Raw genomic sequence first — 15,955 nt, forward strand, 5'->3', positions numbered from 1 at the left:
CAGGCGGCTCACTCGCACACAACGGGGCACAAACATAACCCCCCAGGCAGCCAGACCCAGCTCTCTCTCGGCTCGGGGACTTCAGTTACCTGCCCAAATCCGTCCCGAGCAGCCCACGGCTCGCACCCAGCCCTCGGTGCAGTCGGGTCCCCGGGAGGGGGCCGAGGGGGGCGGCTCGGCCGGCGGGTCCGGGGCCCCAGGCGGTGCAAGCCGGCGGCGGCAGAGCCTCCTCGGAGGGGAGAGCGACTGCATCTGGAGCAGAAGGAGCTGCCAGGGAACGGCTCGAAGCGAGAAGGCCTTTAAAGGACATGCCCGAGAGCGGCCGGGAGCTCTCCGCTTGGGGCCGGGGCAGGCTGAGTGCCTCGCAGGTGGCCGCGCATCCCCTGCTCGGGGCACGGGGCCCCATCCTGCGGCCTCTAGCAGGGGGGCAGAGCTGCTGTCTGTGGCTGGGGAGCGGAGCTGGGGCTCAGCATCAGCCCCCACAGCAGGCTCAGGGTCCCCGTGGAGATGGGGGCAGCCCTACACCTTCATAGGGGGGCACAGCACGGAGCTAAACCAGGATGGGTGGCGAGGAGCCCCCGTAGTGATGTGTTCGAAGTCCCATTCCTCCTGCCCCCACTGGCAGCCCCGTTTCCCCCAGCCATCAGCCCCACTGCCCCTTTCCCTGCCCGACCCCTCTGCTCAAATCCATTGCATCCCCTAAAGCCGCTTTCTTCCCCTAATGAGCTTACGTGGAGTTGGACTCGATGCTCACAGGGGGCAGCCTGCAGGCAGGCATCGCCATCAGCCCTCCCCCTGCCCCTGCTGCAGGTCTTTGGGGTCTGCAAATCCCCCAAAGCCTCAGAGGGCAGCCAGCAAACGGGGCAGGGCTGGCCTGGCCTCGTACCCAGCTGCTGAGGGCACAGGATGCGGCCCCGGGGCCAGGGAGGGCTCAGAGGGAATATCTGAGGCTTTGAAGCAGGAGCTGTGCGGTGCCACGGTGGGATGAAGCTTTTGAAATGGCCGCCAGCAGCTCTGCCCCACCAGGCTGGGGTCTGCAAATGCCCCTGGAGCTTCATGGAGGTGTTTTTTGTGGTTTTTTTTTTTTTTTTTTTTCTTCCATCCTGGGGCAAAGAAACCCTGCTTGGCCCTGACCTGACAGCAGAGCTGCTGGGAAGCCGTGAACCAGCTTAGGGGAGGGACAGCCCCAGATGCCCCCTGCCTTCCCTGCAACACACCTACCTGGCGACACAAGCAGTGGTGTGCATGATTAGCACCAATTAATGCCAATTAGCACCTTGTAAGCTCACACTGCCAGCGTGGGTGAGGGAAATAGCCACAGCCGTGCCCCAAGGCAGACTGGCACCGCCACCTGCTGCCTCATACACCCTTCAAAGGCCTCCCCTAGGATTCCCCCTTTTCCCCATCTCTCTGTGATGTTTGCTGCCCATCTCCAAGAGTCTCAGGGTGCGAGGGCTGGTCACTGGGGCTGGTCAATCCCACTTCCTAGGGGATTTTCTGAGACCCACCGTGAGCAGAGGTTGCTGCTCTGAGCTGCGGGAGGATGCTCGGGGCCCGCAGTGGCAGGGCCGGACCCATCCCACCAGTGGTACCACCAGAGGCAGCCAAGCCAGGTGCCAACAGGGGTGATAAACCAGAGCAGCAGAGCTTTCCCCCTCACCTCTAAATTTGGGGTTTTCCTGGGAAGGCAGAAGAAGTCTCCAGGCACAGTCAGGTTTGCACAGGCACTGCCGATCCCATTGCTAACCCCTCCTCAGTGCTTTGGAAAGGGGAGCCCCGAGCAGAAGGGAAGACCCAGGCACCTGCCTGCTGCATGCAATACCATTCCCCTCCTTGCTGGGCTCCTTGCTGTCAGCATCACACAAGGGGCTGCTTGGGCACATGGGTCTAACCTGCACGGGTTGGTGCTGATGCTTTTTCTTGTCTCTCCTCGACACTGCCTGCAGCCAGGACACACACAGTGGGGCACGGGAGTAAAAGGGGGCAGAGGGTGGAAGCTCAGGGGATGGAGGACGGACACCCTGTATATACCAGTGCCTTCCCATGGACACAGCCCCATTAACCAGCCCTCATTAACCAGTGCAGCCTGCTGACCCCATCCCTGCAGGCACCCTCCTTCCCCCCCAAGAGCAGCAGCCTGGCCCTGGGCTGGCAGCACGCCGCCCTCCACAGCCTCTGCCCGAGCCTCCTCGCGGGTCCACGGTTGCAGAAAGCAGCTCTGACAGACACACAGCCCTAAAAACACCACCACGTCAGTTCCCCGCACCAGAAAAGAGCTTTTCTGCCTAAAAGCTCCTCTGTTGCCCACCCACCCCCATGCCAGGGGGTCCGAAGAGAAACACCACCCCTTTATGCAGGCCGTTGTATTCACAGAGCCTCTACCAGCAAATGCTGGAAGCACCCAGGGACTTTTATTTATTCTTATTTTTCAACCTGGGAGCACCTATATCACAGTTAAGCTCTAGGGCCTTAAACAAGCGCAAGCAGCCCCACGCACAGACCTGCTGAAGGATGACGCAGAGCAAGACCCTTGCTGGGACATCTCCAGCCCCGAGAGCTGAGCAGCTGCTGGGGGCTCGGGGTTCAGCCCTCGTGCCTCCTCCGGAGGGGTCCCGCAGGAGCTCACGGCCCCGGCATCTCCCCGGGGCTCCTCCCGAAGCTGCGCTCAGACGGCGGGGACGGCGGTCATCTGGATTATCCACTTCTCGGCTCGGGAAGAAAGCCGCTCAGACAGGCACTGGCTGCTGCTGCTGCGGCAAAGATGATTTATTAGGTCGGTGCGGGGGGCCCAGTCCTGCAAGAAGCACAAGGCGAAACCCCAGCCCTCGGCCAAACGCATCTTTGTGTGGCCCTGATCTCCCCAGCTGACAGGGAGCTGGCAGCCACCAGCCGTCCCGAGGGAGAGCACGACTCTCTTATTATGATTAAAAGCTCCCTGGCAAAACAGAGGAGAAAGAATGGTTTTGCTTCTTCTGGTTGAATTTGAAATTTCAGGCTGATAAAAGGCTGCTGAGCCTTTCCCAACGCGGCTCGCTCTGAGCATCCCAGCCACCAGCTCTCAGCTCAAACCTGCACCAGCCTCGGCGTACTGGGGATTACACCCGTGTGATTCACAGCTTGTCACCAAAATGTGGTCACAGGATGGCTTCCCCAGCCCCAGCATTACTGCAGGAGGGGACACACAAACACCACGGCTTGGACGAGCCTGCAGCGGAGCAGAGCAATCGTGCACACAATCGCATCGAGTTAATTTCCCTGAAAAAAAAAAACTATTAGGCCAAAAAGGGAAATCCCCTCCCTGCGATGAAGGGGATAAATCTCTACAAAAGAGGAAGCAGATAGGGAACCACTGTCAAATATCCCAAATAAATCAGCTGAAAATTATACACTGCCATGTACAGGCAGCCTAGGAAACCTCTAAACAACACTTCAGACCTTTCACTTCACCGATACTGCCAGTAAATCAAGACAAACACAAGCCCGGCCCTGGCTCTCCCTCTGTTCCTGGATAAGGTTCTGCTGAACTATAAAACCTGATGGATGTTTTATGACACTTCCACCTCTTTGCGCTGTTTGAGCTGGTTTTAGAGCTCCTGGGAGGGTCAAGAGGAGTCAAAAGTAAAGTTTTCCGTTGGGGAGCTACAATACACCACATAAACGAGCAGCTTTCCCCCAGCACTTCTAGCATCTCCAGGGTTCACTTCCAACTTCTCATGGCTTATCTTGCACGTACACCCCAGAGGAATCCATTGTACTCGATAAGCTGCAGCCAGCAGCACAAACACAGCTAGCAAGGCTCTTTGCACAGGCCAGCATAAAGCTGCTCAGCAGAACAGGAACTCCCCCTTACCGTTTGCAAAACTGATCTCTGACTACTGTTTCTCAAAAAAAAAAAAAAAAAAAATGCATGTAGGCTGGCCCAGTAGCTCCAGATGAGTTGGAGATGCAAGCTGTGCGTGGCACATAGCAGCCAAGAACAGCCTGTTCAAATGAGACAGCCACCTAAAGAAAGCAGCGAGCAGCTACAAAAACAAACATCCTGCAGCACGGAGATGCACACCGCAGCCAGATGACTTTAAACCATTTACAGCTCTGGTCAGAGAGGTCCCAGGGTTTCCCTCTGGTTTTATCGATACACAGCACACGTCCTGCCAGCTCTTCTCCAGCAAGGACATGGGGAAGCTGACTGCCAGGTGAGTTCTGGAAACGAATTTGTCCTCTGTCATCATCATGCGACCAACAGCCCCAGCCAGACAGGGCACCTAGGGACAAGGACACCGAGGTCACTTACATTGGTAGACGTTTTACAGGGAAATTGTGAAGACTGCAGCCTGCTACCTAATAAAGCCAGAACAGCAGGCTCAGACCGTGATGATCAGGGCACAATTTCTATTTATGTCACATTATGGGCAGCCCTACAATAGCTTCAATACACTCAGCCACTAACACACTGGTATGCAAATACATCAACAATTTGGCTCTCTTGAGGTTTCTTTCCTCCAGCTAGCGTAGACTTTGAAGCTTCATCAGTCCACTGTCACCTAAAATAGCTTGAGAGATTCTTACTATAAAGAAATCTGTGCTCTCAGCATTAAGAGCATCACTTAATGCTTCAGAGTTTCATTCCTCTGGCTGGGTCTAAACATTAATGAGCAAACTTGAAGCAGCAACATGTCACACCTACGTGCTTTAATCCCTCTTCTCCCTTTGTAGATGTAAATGTTTATGAATTTTTAAACAGTTCCTGAAGTATGCAATGCTTCAAAACCAAAATACACCATCACAAACCCCAGTGCTGACCGCCTTCAGAGTGCATCCACCCTCTCACAGCCACATCTGTTCAGTCCTCTGGCCAACAGGTGTCCAGATGAGGTTTCCAGGGGTGCTTTCAAGGATACAGAACTGAAATCTGGACAGAGTCAGGCTATAGAGACACATTTTATTAGTGTATTATTAAATACCTTAGCCAAAGGAAGGCCAATTATTGCCACTTTGCAGAACAGAAATGTGATACAAAGGAATACTTCTCCTGTATGCCATGCACGAGGAAAAAAAAAAAAAAAAAAGAGTCAGATTTCCAGAAGAAAAATCGATTTTTACCAGTTCTCCCTTTAAACTCCATTCTGCTGCATTAAGTTATAGGTTCTCCCTTTCCTAACAATTGACATCCATCACAAATTCCTCCTACACAAATCACTAGCTAAGGTGTTCCAGTTTCTGGTAGTTATTTCCCTTCACAGGACAGCAACTGGGCAAAGCTCTTCAGCACCAGATATGCCGAATATGGAAAGAAATGAAGATCCAAAACTGAAAGAAGTGAGATTTGTAAATCCCAGCAGACCAGAAAAACAACCCAGCAGAGCAACGCTGCAGTGCTCAGGAATCAGCTGAGCTGTCAAGAGAAAAGCTGACATGCACAAAACTTACCACTTGTGCCTTGGCTCATCTGAGTCGATGTAAAATCATGATGGTCAATTAAGCCTAATCCAGAGCTGTCATCTTCAAACAGTCTCAAATCAATTTCTGTCTTGATTTAGCAGTGTGCTCAGGGCATTAAGAACTGAGGCTCCGTGTACTCCACCAAGCAGTACTGCTTGCTTGTTACTTTGGAATATAACAGTGCTAGAAAAACACTTGAAAAGCAAAGGCTTTGAACAAGATGACCCTTTGCTCCTCACTACAGATAACAAGTTTGTTTTCCTTACAGATAAAAAAATAAAATAAAAACAAAGCTCTCCACCCTGTTTCCTGTGTGCAGAAAGGAGCTGAAGGCAATGCCTGCCCCTGGAAGAGGGCAGCAGCACAGCCTGAAGGAGCAGCCAAATGGCGCTGGCATTGCCTCAACACCCAGATACGGTGCCAGGGGCTGGGCCATCACATCTCACCTTCATCTGTTATCAGACAGCAGGTTTGACCTCCTCAACCTGGGCTACCAGCTTAGCTCAGAGCTGGAGCCAGGAATGAGCAATGTGCTCTGAGGTGAACTGCTGCTGGGAAGGCACAGTGCTGCTCAGCTGTGAGAAACACCACATTGCACTCTGTTTGAACAGGACACACATTCAGGTTGATTTAAACTACTAATGGCACCTGGTAAGACACAGATGTTCAGTCAAGCTTTCAGAGATACTGGCACAGGGTAGAAAATACCACAACATCCAGCATAGTCATCAAGCCAAAGGGGACCTGAAAGCAGAGAGGGCTTCTGCCATTAGCAGGCTAATCTTTTTTCTTCCCTACGTGCATCTATGCAAACCTCATTCTGCAGCAGAGAGTGTCCTGAGCATTAAGGGAAGCAGACATTTAATGCAAACCACACGTCAGATACAGGACTCCAATTACCAAAGTCCCACTAGGTTAGGGCAGTTTGATGGCAGAGCAGACTGCTCAGTGCAAATGAAATCAAGGGACCGAGGGTACCGTGACAGATACTGAGTGTTGCCCCTCTCCTCACCACCTTCACTAGATGCAGCAAGAGATTCCTAAGTTTGTCTGTACTTTAGTTCAGGGGGTTTATACATCCACACATGTAATGGCTGAGAGAACATCCCTGGCTGGAGGGCTGAGCAGCGGTTGGTGAAACTCAAAAACACCCTCCCCCCAAAAAAAAAAAAGTATATAACCACACCCTGCCTTAGTGGGCAACGCAGGGACCTAATTGATGGAAAACCCTTTTGTGTAAGAGAATATAGGAAAGTGGAAACATACTCAAGAACATACTCAAAGTGGAAAGTGCTGCTAGCCTCAGCCCTGGGCTCACTTCAGCACCACCCCACCCACATCCAGGAGTGAAGTACCTGCATGACATTAGTTTATTGTGAACATCAGAACGGATTTTATTTTCAGGTGAAAAAAGACATTCTAGAGGTTACAACCCATTTCCCCCAGCAGCCTTTATGCAATAACCCTCTCCCAGCCCATTGCCCTGTCCGACACCCCTCACGCCCCCCCCTCCCCCAGGACGATTTGGGGAGATTCGGGACGATTCAGTGCCTCGCAGCGCCGTCCCGGCGGGTGGCGGAGAGCTGAGAGCCGCCAGCCTCCCTCGGCCGCCCCGCGGCGCAGCGCTGCCACAGGCGGACCAGCGACTCCTCCTCCGCTGCCATCTTGGACGGGGCAGGCCGGGAGGGGCGCACGGCGCCATCTTGGGAGAGGCGGGGGAGGAGGATGAGGCGCCATCTTGGGAGAGGCAGGGTCAGAGGGAGCCGCCATCTTGAGCGCGGCGCCCACTGCGGGTAGCTGGGGCTGCAGATTACCTGAAACACGTTCGCAGAACCCTCCAACACACACATTCCCTCTTTCCACGACCTTAGTCAAGGTGCCCAGAGACAGAACAGACATAGAGAGGTTGGAAATTTCACGTTTAACTTAGAAAACCATCATCTTCACACCCCAGGGTAGACATATATCACCCATATCGCAGCACAGGGACTGCTCTGGGATAACGCCACGACAGCCCCAGCCCCGCTCACAGCAGGGCAGCTGAAAGCACAGCACCACACAAAGTCCTGGGCAGAGGCACACCTGCAGCCTCCCCCTGCTTTTTGAGCCAGTCGTTGGGTTCCTGTCTTGCTGGTGAGCAACATAAAGGCATCCTCCATCCAAGGAAACCTGCAGCAGCTCCGTCAGTGCTCACCTGGGAGGAGGAAAGGAGAGAAATCAAAAGATTCCCTAGGGAAAGGGAAACAGGGAAACCCAGTGAGCCCAGGCAGGGACATGCTCCTCACCTGGCAGGCGCTCCTAGCACAGCCTGCAGAGATTTCTTTAGGGCTGCATTGCTGCCTTCCAGAGCAGCTGCCAGGCGGCTCCGGTGGGCTGGTGTGACCTGGGGGGGAGAGCAGCAAGGAGCTCAGATGGGCTCTGAGCCACATCACAACAGCAGAGCCCCGTGTCCTCCCCATTGCAAGGAATAGATGCCCTGAAGAAGAGACCCCAGGGCCAGGTCCTGGCTCAGCTGCAGCCCCCGCTGACAGCCCCTCAGCCTCCCACCTGCCCCCCAGAGCCAGGAAACACCAGACAGCAGCAGCACGCCAGGCCTTACTCACATGGCTTTGGTACATGGTGAGCACTGCTGTCACCAGCTTGGCATAACTCAGCGACGTGGCAAAGGCCGGGGCCTGCCGGCACAGCGTCAGCACCAGGAGGTCGAAGAGTTCGGGGGGCAGCGCCTCCTGTGAGAGGAATGGGAGTGGGGAGGATTGCTGGCCATTGCTGCTGGAGCCAGCTGGGGATCTGCAGGGCACAGGGCCCTCACCTGCCTCCCCAGCACGGCCAGCACCACCGGCAGCAGCCGCTCCGACAGAGGAACCTCCAGGACCTGACTATAAAGGACAGTGAGGAAGAGATGTGCCATGCTGCTTGCACGGCCCCGCTGGATCTGCAGGGCAGAGCTCAGCTCCTGATCTCTTACCTCAACACCAGTCTCACGTAGTCAGGCTCCAGGCACTCCTCCACGAGCTCACACAGCAGCTTGGTGTGTTCAGCACCTGCAGGAGCAAAGCAGAGGCTGCCAAATCCACAAGGACGTGCTTGACCCTTCCTGTTACCCCTTCAACCCAGTCAGGACACCCAGAAATCAGCGGGCGTGTTGTGTGCCCCTTCTAGGGCTCAGATAATCCAGATTTCTTCAACCATCCGTGGCAAAAGGTTTAATTGCCAGCAGTCCCCAGCAAAGGGGAACGCTGCCCTGGTGAAGGTTCATGCAGGATTCTCTTCCTGTGCCAGCAACGCCTCCTCTCAGTGAGATTTTGGCCCAGCGTTAGCAGTTGCCAAAAATCCCCATGCCCATGGAGGGGATGGCAGCTTTCCTCCAGGAGAGCTGATGCTGGAAACTGGCTTTGCCTCCCTGTGCATACAAGCACCTGTAAACCCATCTTCCCACCCAAATTCTGAGAGCTCACCTGCCCAGATTACTCCAGCACTATTTCTATGTGTCCTAACACACATTTTAGGTGATAAATGCCCTCCAAGAGGCAGCACCCTGCAGTTCAGGCTTCCCTGCCCACTGGGTACAGCCCTTCACAGACCACAGCCTCCCTCCAGCTGTTCCCAAAACCACCCGTGCCTCCCATAAGGACATCCCACAGGAGGGCTTGAGCCCAGCACACCTTCCCCTGGCTCCCGCAGCACCGGAGCCACCAGGACCTGACAGAAGGGCTGGGAGTACTTGGAGCAGAAGGACGTGAAGGCAGCCATGAGGTGACGGGAGGGCGGCTGTGTGAGGGACAGGACCTGTGGAGAGAAAAGATGGGAGGTGGGGACTGCAGGTAAGGAAACGGGGTAGAAAATAGGGCAGAGACAGTCTTGGAAACCTCTGCCCGGGCACTTACTCGCTTGAGGAAGAGCTGCTCAGCCAGGACGGCTGCGCTGGCGTAGCTGAGGTCGGGTGTGAGAGCCAGCAGCCAGCTGCAGAACCGCACCAGGAGCTGCTCTGGGCACGTGGAAAGCTGGAGAAAGGCGCACAACCCCTCGACCTGGGGACAGCAGAGGGGACAGGGACGTTAGGGACAGCAGCAGGCCCTTTGCAGCTATGAGGACACCGATGCTCACCTGGCTAGCAGAGCAGTGGCTGAGGACACGCAGCTCAGGTGGGATGCTCGGCTCTGAGCGCTGCAAGGAAATGCAACCCCTGGGTAATGCACCAAACCAAACCCAAAATACAGCTCTAGGGCTTCCCTCTTCCCTCCCACCTCCCCACTTCAGCTAGCACTGACCCCACATGCTGCAGAGCTGGCAACTGGGCTGTCTTTTTAATCAGTCATCTCTGAGAAACCCATCTCCTCTCCCATCCCTCCTGGAGGCCCTCAGATGAACCCATTTAGCCCATCTGCAGCAAGGAGAAAGGCCAAAAGAACACTTACATTGGACTCTTGCAGCAGCAGCATTTTCAGCCTCGGTCCATGCATCTGGGGAAAATGCAGTAAAGGGAAAGAAATGAGACTGAACATTCACTGGCTGGAAAGGGGGAGGAAAACCCTCAGGTAGGGAGTCGCTGGCTCAGTTTGCTTCCTGATTTCTAGGAAAAGCACTTTGGGAGGGTAAGTTCAAAGGTAATGACACCTCTTATTTGCACAGCAATTTTCAACATCCTGCTGTTTTGAAGCTGGACAACAGAGCTATCTGGTGCCAAGCACCAGCCCTGCACAGCCACCTTTTAAAAGGGAAGGTGAAAATCACAACGCCCTTAGAAAAACCAGCACAGCCCCACAGCTGCAGCTTGCTGTCAGTCTGCAGAGAGCTTGGGCTCCTTGCCTCGAGCAGTGTCCCCAAATGAGAATTATTTGTCTTTAAGGTACCTGTGCCATGCACACAGCAGCAGCCTGAAGGCTCCCAGGGGACTTTTCCTCTGCGGTGAGGCTCAGAGGTGTCCCCAGGAGACACAAGGATGCTCCCAGAACAGCATCCACCTCTCCACTAGGCAGGAGAGGTTTGGGGAGAGGAGTGCACAGATCTAGCATGGAGCTGGATTTCCCTCATACCGGGAAAATTCACCTAGGATGAGACCAAGAAACCCCCAAAAATTTGGGAACCTCCCCAGCACCTGGATAAAGGCCTGGACCTCAGCTGCCACCTCTGTCTGAGAAATCCTGCCGGGCTCCCCAGCTGCATCCCGCTGGGAGCTTTCCGGAGCAGCTCCAGCCGTGCTCTGAGCAGACCTGTCCCCCGCAGTCTCCTCAGGCATCTCTTCCACCCCTGCTTCATCTTCTCCATCCTGGCTTCCCGGCAGGTCAAACACCACCTCCTCCAGCAGCACCCTCTTCCCTCCTCTCCCCTCACCCAGCTCCAGGCTCTCCTCGGACGCTTTCTTGCGCTTCCCACCTGGGAGCACGGAGTCAGCCGCATCCCCTGCAGCACCAAGCTGCTCGCTGGGGCACCACTTCAGTTTTCTTTGCCCCTCCAGTTTGCTCGGGGCGATTTTTTGGCACAGGCACCTGAGCTGCTGCCGGCAGGCTGCTGTCAGGGCAGGGGGTGGAGGGGAGAGCTCCTCACCCCGCAGCCCCCGCTGCAGCAGGGCCCCCAGTGCCTGCACCCAGGGGTCCAGGTTGGGGTCCCCCCTCGCAGCCCGCAGCAGCTGGTGGATGCAGTCCACTGGCACCACCGCTGCCACCGCCTGCAGCAGGGAGAAGAGGTTTCTCTGGCACACGACAGGGAGCAGCAGCAGCCGTGGTTTGCTGGAAAAGGGGAGAAAATGAAGAAGGAGCGCATCAGAGCAAAGTCCTGCATGGCCCCAAGTCCTTACGTGCCCACCCCACCCATGGAGAGGGGTCTGAAGGGAACAGAAAACCCGAGGAAACGGCCAACCCCTCTACCAGCTTTTGCAGACAAGCTGGAAAAGCAGCAGCTCCCTGCTACCGCCCATTGCACCGGAGGGGAGAGCATGCACAGAAATTGGGCACCCGATGTCCCAAACACCCCCCCACACCCCGGGTTTTGGGATCACAGCCGACTCACACAGCCAGGGCCTCCTCCGGCCCCTCCAGCGTGGGCTCCTCCATGCACAGGGCGGCCGTGAAGCCTTGCCAGGGGAATGGTCCCTCCCGGGCCTGGACCCGCTGCAGGACGCGGAGGGCAGCCAGCGGCCCCGAGGGGCCCGAGGCCAGAGCATGGAGCAGGAGGCGGCAGGGCTGGGCCAGGAGCTTCAGCCAGGGGAGCTCCATCGCTGCCGGGGGGGCTCCGCAGAGCTACGGGAAAAACGGGGGGCACCGGACACCCAGAAGGGTGCCGGGAGGGTCCGTGCACCCCCAGCCCCGGAGCAAACCCATGGGTGCTCCCCCAGTGGTTGTGGCGCTTTGGGGGGCTCCCCACTGCTGGGGAGGGGGAAAATTTGGGGGGTCGTGGGTACAGTGAGCACCCCAAAGAGCAGCCGGACCCCACACAAACCGCCCACAGCACCCACAGCTCCCCCCGGAGAGGCCAGAGCCCAGCAGGCACCCACTGGGGGGGCAAAATAGGGGAATGGGGGCACCCGCAGCCCCCTCCCCGCCCCCCGGAGCCCACCCGCGCCCCTCTGGGGCCTTTCCCGCGGAAAAAGCGCGCGCTGTATGCAAATGAACCCCACGTGCGCGCCTTATGCAAATGAGCCCTTAAAGGGAAACCCTCCCCGCTCGCAGCCCCAAGCCCGGGGGTCCCCTCTGTGTCACCCCCCCGGGAAGCAGGGGGCACAGGCAGCTTTCCACAGCACGTTTTTATTATTGCACGATTTCCAAAAGTTTGGCTAAAAGCAGTGTAAAAACAGCGCCCCCCCCACCTCCAACCTGTGCATTTAAAAACCCCACTGCCCCCATCCCAGGGGAAAAGGGTACGGGGAGGGGGCTGCGTGCCCCAAAACCCCTGCGGCTCCATCACCGCCAGCTTCCTGGGGCTCCGGCCAGAGCACGTTCCCCATCCCGCCCTGCCCCTACAGCACCCTCCATACCCACAGCCACCCCAAAATGAAGCCAGGAGCAGCCGAACCCATTAAAAGCAGCTGGCTGCCCTCCCAGCAGGCAGGTCCCTGGCACCAAGAGCACCCAAGGCTCACTGGGGAGGGGTCCCAAAGGGTCCCGAGGTTTAGTCGGAGTCGCTGGAGTCCTCAAAGAGCATCTCATAGGCAAAGGTCAAGTACCGGGAGTCCGCCTCCAGCAAGGCCCTGGTGAAGGCCCATCCTAGCAGGAAGGAGCCGTCCTCATCCGCGCTCCCCAAGGGAGAGGGGTTGAGCTCCTGCAGCACAGGACAGAGCGGGAGCCCCAGCCTGAGCCACGTCGGGCATCCATGTGGTGCCCCGGGACCCCCCAGGACATATCTCATGGGGCACCCCAGCCCCCCAGGACGCATCTGCCCACTTACAGCTCTCGTCCTCTGCTGCTGCGGACCGCGCCGCGGTGGCCGGCCGCTGGGCAGCTCGTGCAGGTAGATGCAGTCCGACCTGAACGGGCAGCGGCCACGGTTCTGGATGAAGAACTTGCACCTGATTTTCCTGCAGGATTCAAAGCCCAGTTGTAAGCATGGCTCCTGGCACAGCACAGAGCCCAGCGTGCTGCGCACTCACCCCGTCCGCGCCTTGAAGCGCTCGATGAGCTGCTCCTTCTCGCCCGCATCCGAGACCCAGTACTTGTGGGGGATGTAGTAGCTGGAGGTGACCCGGCACTCCGGGCAAGCCCTGGGTGAAGGCAACGCGTGCTGGTGGGTCTCCAGAAGGGAAACAGCCCCCAGCAGGGCTCAGGACCCACACAGGATCCCACCACCGCCGCCTCACCCCGCAGCCACGTCCCATCCCCTTCCCAGCTCCCAGGAGCTGCACCACCACACCCGAGGAAGGAATTGGGGGTGCAGAATAGGGCACAGTGACCATCCCCACGCTGCCCTGAACATCATCCCCGTGTGCTCACTTGATGACCTCGCTCTGGAAGTCCCGGCTGCGGCGCCAGGTGCGGATGCAGCCCAGGCAGAACGCGTGGCTGCAGTTCGGGAGGATCCCGAAGAGCCGCTCCTCCGGCAGCGCCTTCTCACACACCCGCTCCATGCAGATGCCGCACACCACGGCCTCGCTGCGCGCCCTCAGCACCGCGGCAGGGAGCGGGGCTGCCGCAGCCCCCTGCTCCACGGGGACCTGTGAGCAGAGCAGCGCGGCGTTGCAGCCCCTGCTCCATCCCTGCCCCAGCTTGTGGGACCGACATGGGGTGATGGGGGCAGCCCAGCCACTGGAGACCCCCCCCCGAGCCCACCTCTGAGCGCTCAGCCCCCGTCGCCGTCTCCACCGCCGCCTCTCTGGGGTTGGGGGAGTTTGGGTCCGGTCCCGGTCCTGGTGGGTGGGAGCCTGCAGGCAGGAGAGCTGTTAGGAAAACACATCCCAGCCCCTCATCAAAGGGCCAGGCCAGCTGCTTGCAGGGCACGGGCTCAGCAGTTCAGGTCCCCACCCTAAAAAAGCAGCCAGGAGGGGTTTCCACAGCCCCAGCTGGGCCCTGCCCGGAGATAGAGGAAAGGGGATTTGGCTCAAGGGTCGGTGTGCTCAGGATGCCCTACCACGACCCCCAACACCCCCAGCCCTGCTGCTCCCTGGGGCAGCCAGCACCTACCTGCAGCACCCCGAGCTCTCCAGTGGATGAATTCCTCATGAACAGCTCGCCCCGAGGGGTTGCTCAGCTCTGGGACGTTCTCTTTATCATTCTCTTCCTCCTCAACCTCCCCATTTGGGAGCCTGAAGTCCGCTTGCATCGCCCTGGGGACAGTGGGGACCGAGGTGCGCCAAGCACCGGGGGCCACGCTGGGCACGGGGCTGTGGCGGCTTCCGGCCGGCACCGGCTCCTCCTGGACGTGCTGGAAGCTGGAGGAGGCCGGGGATGGACAGAGGGACAGACAGACAGAGGGGTGTCCTGGTTTCAGTTAGAACAGAATTAATTTTCTTCCTGGTAGCTGGTGGAATGCTGTGTTTTGGCTTAGGATGAGAAGAGTGCTGATAACACCCCGATGTTTTAATTCTTGCAGAGCAGTGCTTATACCAAGCCAAGGACACCTCAGACTTTTGCTCTGTCCTGCCAACAGGCAGGCTGGGGGTGCAGTAAGAGCTGGGAGGGGACAGACCCAGGACAGGTGACCCAAACTAGCCAAAGGGGTATTCCATACCATCTGGGGTCATGCTAAACAATATATAGGGGTGGCTAGCCACGGGGAGGGGGCCGGACTGCTCGGGGTTAGGCTGGGCATCGGTCAGCGGGTGGTGAGCAATTGCACTGTGCATCACTTGTTTGTACATATTATTATTACTTTCCTATTATCACCATTGTATTATTATTATTATTATTGTTGTTATTATTTTGTTATTATTATTTTCCTGGCTTATTAAACTGTCTTTATCTCAACTCACGGGCTTCACTTTCCATTTCTCTCCCCCGTCCCAGAGAGGGAGGGGGAGGGTGAGCGAACGGCTGCGTGGTGTTTAGCTGCCGGCCGGGTTAAACCACAACAAGGGGTCAGCCCCACACGGCACCTCCTGGCCCCCCCGTCCCAGTGGCACCGGGTGCCCCTCACCTGCAGCGCTCGCCGTAGCCACAGGCCCCGCTCTGGAAGTAGCGGCACCGCGGGGCCGATTTGGGGTCGTGGGAGAAGCGGCAGCTGCGGCCCCACCAGCAAAATCCGCGGGCAAAATTCCTGCAAATTGGGAAAAAAACTACGTGGCCAAGGGCTGGGGCCAGCCTCGGTTACCCCAAAAGCCAGGGGCTGGGCACAGCCCCCTCCAGGTGCTGGCTGTGCCTGGATGCGGCCACGTTTTCCCATCCGGCTAATTATCTCCTGGCTAATTGCAAAGCAAACGGAGCCCAGGGGCTGGGCTGGGGCTGAGCAGCTGCTGCTCAAGCCCGGGGGCTCTTCTGGGGGGGGGGATGAGGGCAGAGGGGGCTGGGGCAGCCCCCCAGGAGGGGCAGAAGGCAGCAGCAGCTCTTGGTGCGGGGCTGGCGGGGAGGGGGGAGCCTGGCCAGGACCCCCAGCTCAAGGGGACGCCCCAGCACTGCCCTCTTCAGCCCCACAACTTCTGGGGGAGATGGCAGGGGGATGCTCAGGGCTGTCACAAACCTCTCTCTGCCCCCCCTTGAGGGTCCCACAGCCCATCTTCCCCCAGAGCCCTTCCCGCAGCCCCCTCACCCAGCCCTACCTGCACAGGGGTCTCAGGGAGCCCCCCCGGCCCCTTAACACCCCCGATGCTGAGCCTGCCTCCATCTCCTCTGGCTGCCTATAGGGCCAGGACCCTCCCGGGGGTATTTATGGCCTTGGTGGGGTGGGCACACCCCTTCCCACCTGAGCAACCCTCACCTTAATCAGCTTAACCCCTGCCCTGCTGCTCCTAGCACTGTCAGGGGGCTGGGGGGGGGGTCCTGTCCCCACGGGGACCCCAAACGGAGCCCGGTTCCCACCCACACCCCTCGATTTGGGGCCCCCCAGGGACTGGCAGAGGAGAGGGGGTGCAGGGGGCAGTGCCAGCAACCCC

The 15,955-nt window shown here is 57.9% G+C and overlaps 2 protein-coding genes across 3 annotated transcripts; both read right to left on the reverse strand.

The window, feature by feature from the left end:
* Positions 1 to 6,963: 6,963 nt before the first annotated feature.
* On the reverse strand, positions 6,964 to 12,009 carry FANCE (FA complementation group E). 2 transcript variants are annotated; one of them, XR_014619139.1, is made up of 12 exons: positions 11,449 to 12,009; positions 10,538 to 11,168; positions 9,858 to 9,902; positions 9,547 to 9,606; positions 9,327 to 9,470; positions 9,105 to 9,228; positions 8,408 to 8,483; positions 8,252 to 8,318; positions 8,043 to 8,168; positions 7,725 to 7,822; positions 7,522 to 7,633; positions 6,964 to 7,305 (listed from the first exon to the last, which is right to left on the reverse strand). XR_014619139.1 is itself a non-coding variant. In XM_084301901.1 (11 exons), the coding sequence occupies exons 1-11, from the start codon at positions 11,652 to 11,654 to the stop codon at positions 7,630 to 7,632; spliced, it is 1,581 nt and encodes a 526-aa protein (XP_084158027.1). In that variant the 5' UTR covers positions 11,655 to 12,009; the 3' UTR covers positions 6,964 to 7,629. The 2 variants fall into 2 exon arrangements, 1 of the variants encoding a protein (XP_084158027.1); XM_084301901.1 differs by having other exon boundaries at positions 6,964 to 7,633.
* Positions 12,010 to 12,495: 486 nt separating this feature from the next.
* Positions 12,496 to 15,687, reverse strand: LOC311219010 (uncharacterized protein; the record flags this gene model as incomplete). Its single annotated transcript, XM_084301960.1, has 7 exons — positions 12,496 to 12,952; positions 13,025 to 13,135; positions 13,365 to 13,585; positions 13,701 to 13,792; positions 14,052 to 14,299; positions 15,004 to 15,123; positions 15,623 to 15,687. 7 exons carry the CDS (start codon positions 15,685 to 15,687, stop codon positions 12,547 to 12,549), a joined length of 1,263 nt encoding a protein of 420 aa, XP_084158086.1. The 3' UTR covers positions 12,496 to 12,546.
* Positions 15,688 to 15,955: the final 268 nt, after the last annotated feature.

Source organism: Netta rufina (genome assembly GCF_964035555.1).
Source record: "Netta rufina genome assembly, chromosome: 26".
NCBI classification, from domain to species: Eukaryota; Metazoa; Chordata; class Aves; order Anseriformes; family Anatidae; genus Netta; species Netta rufina.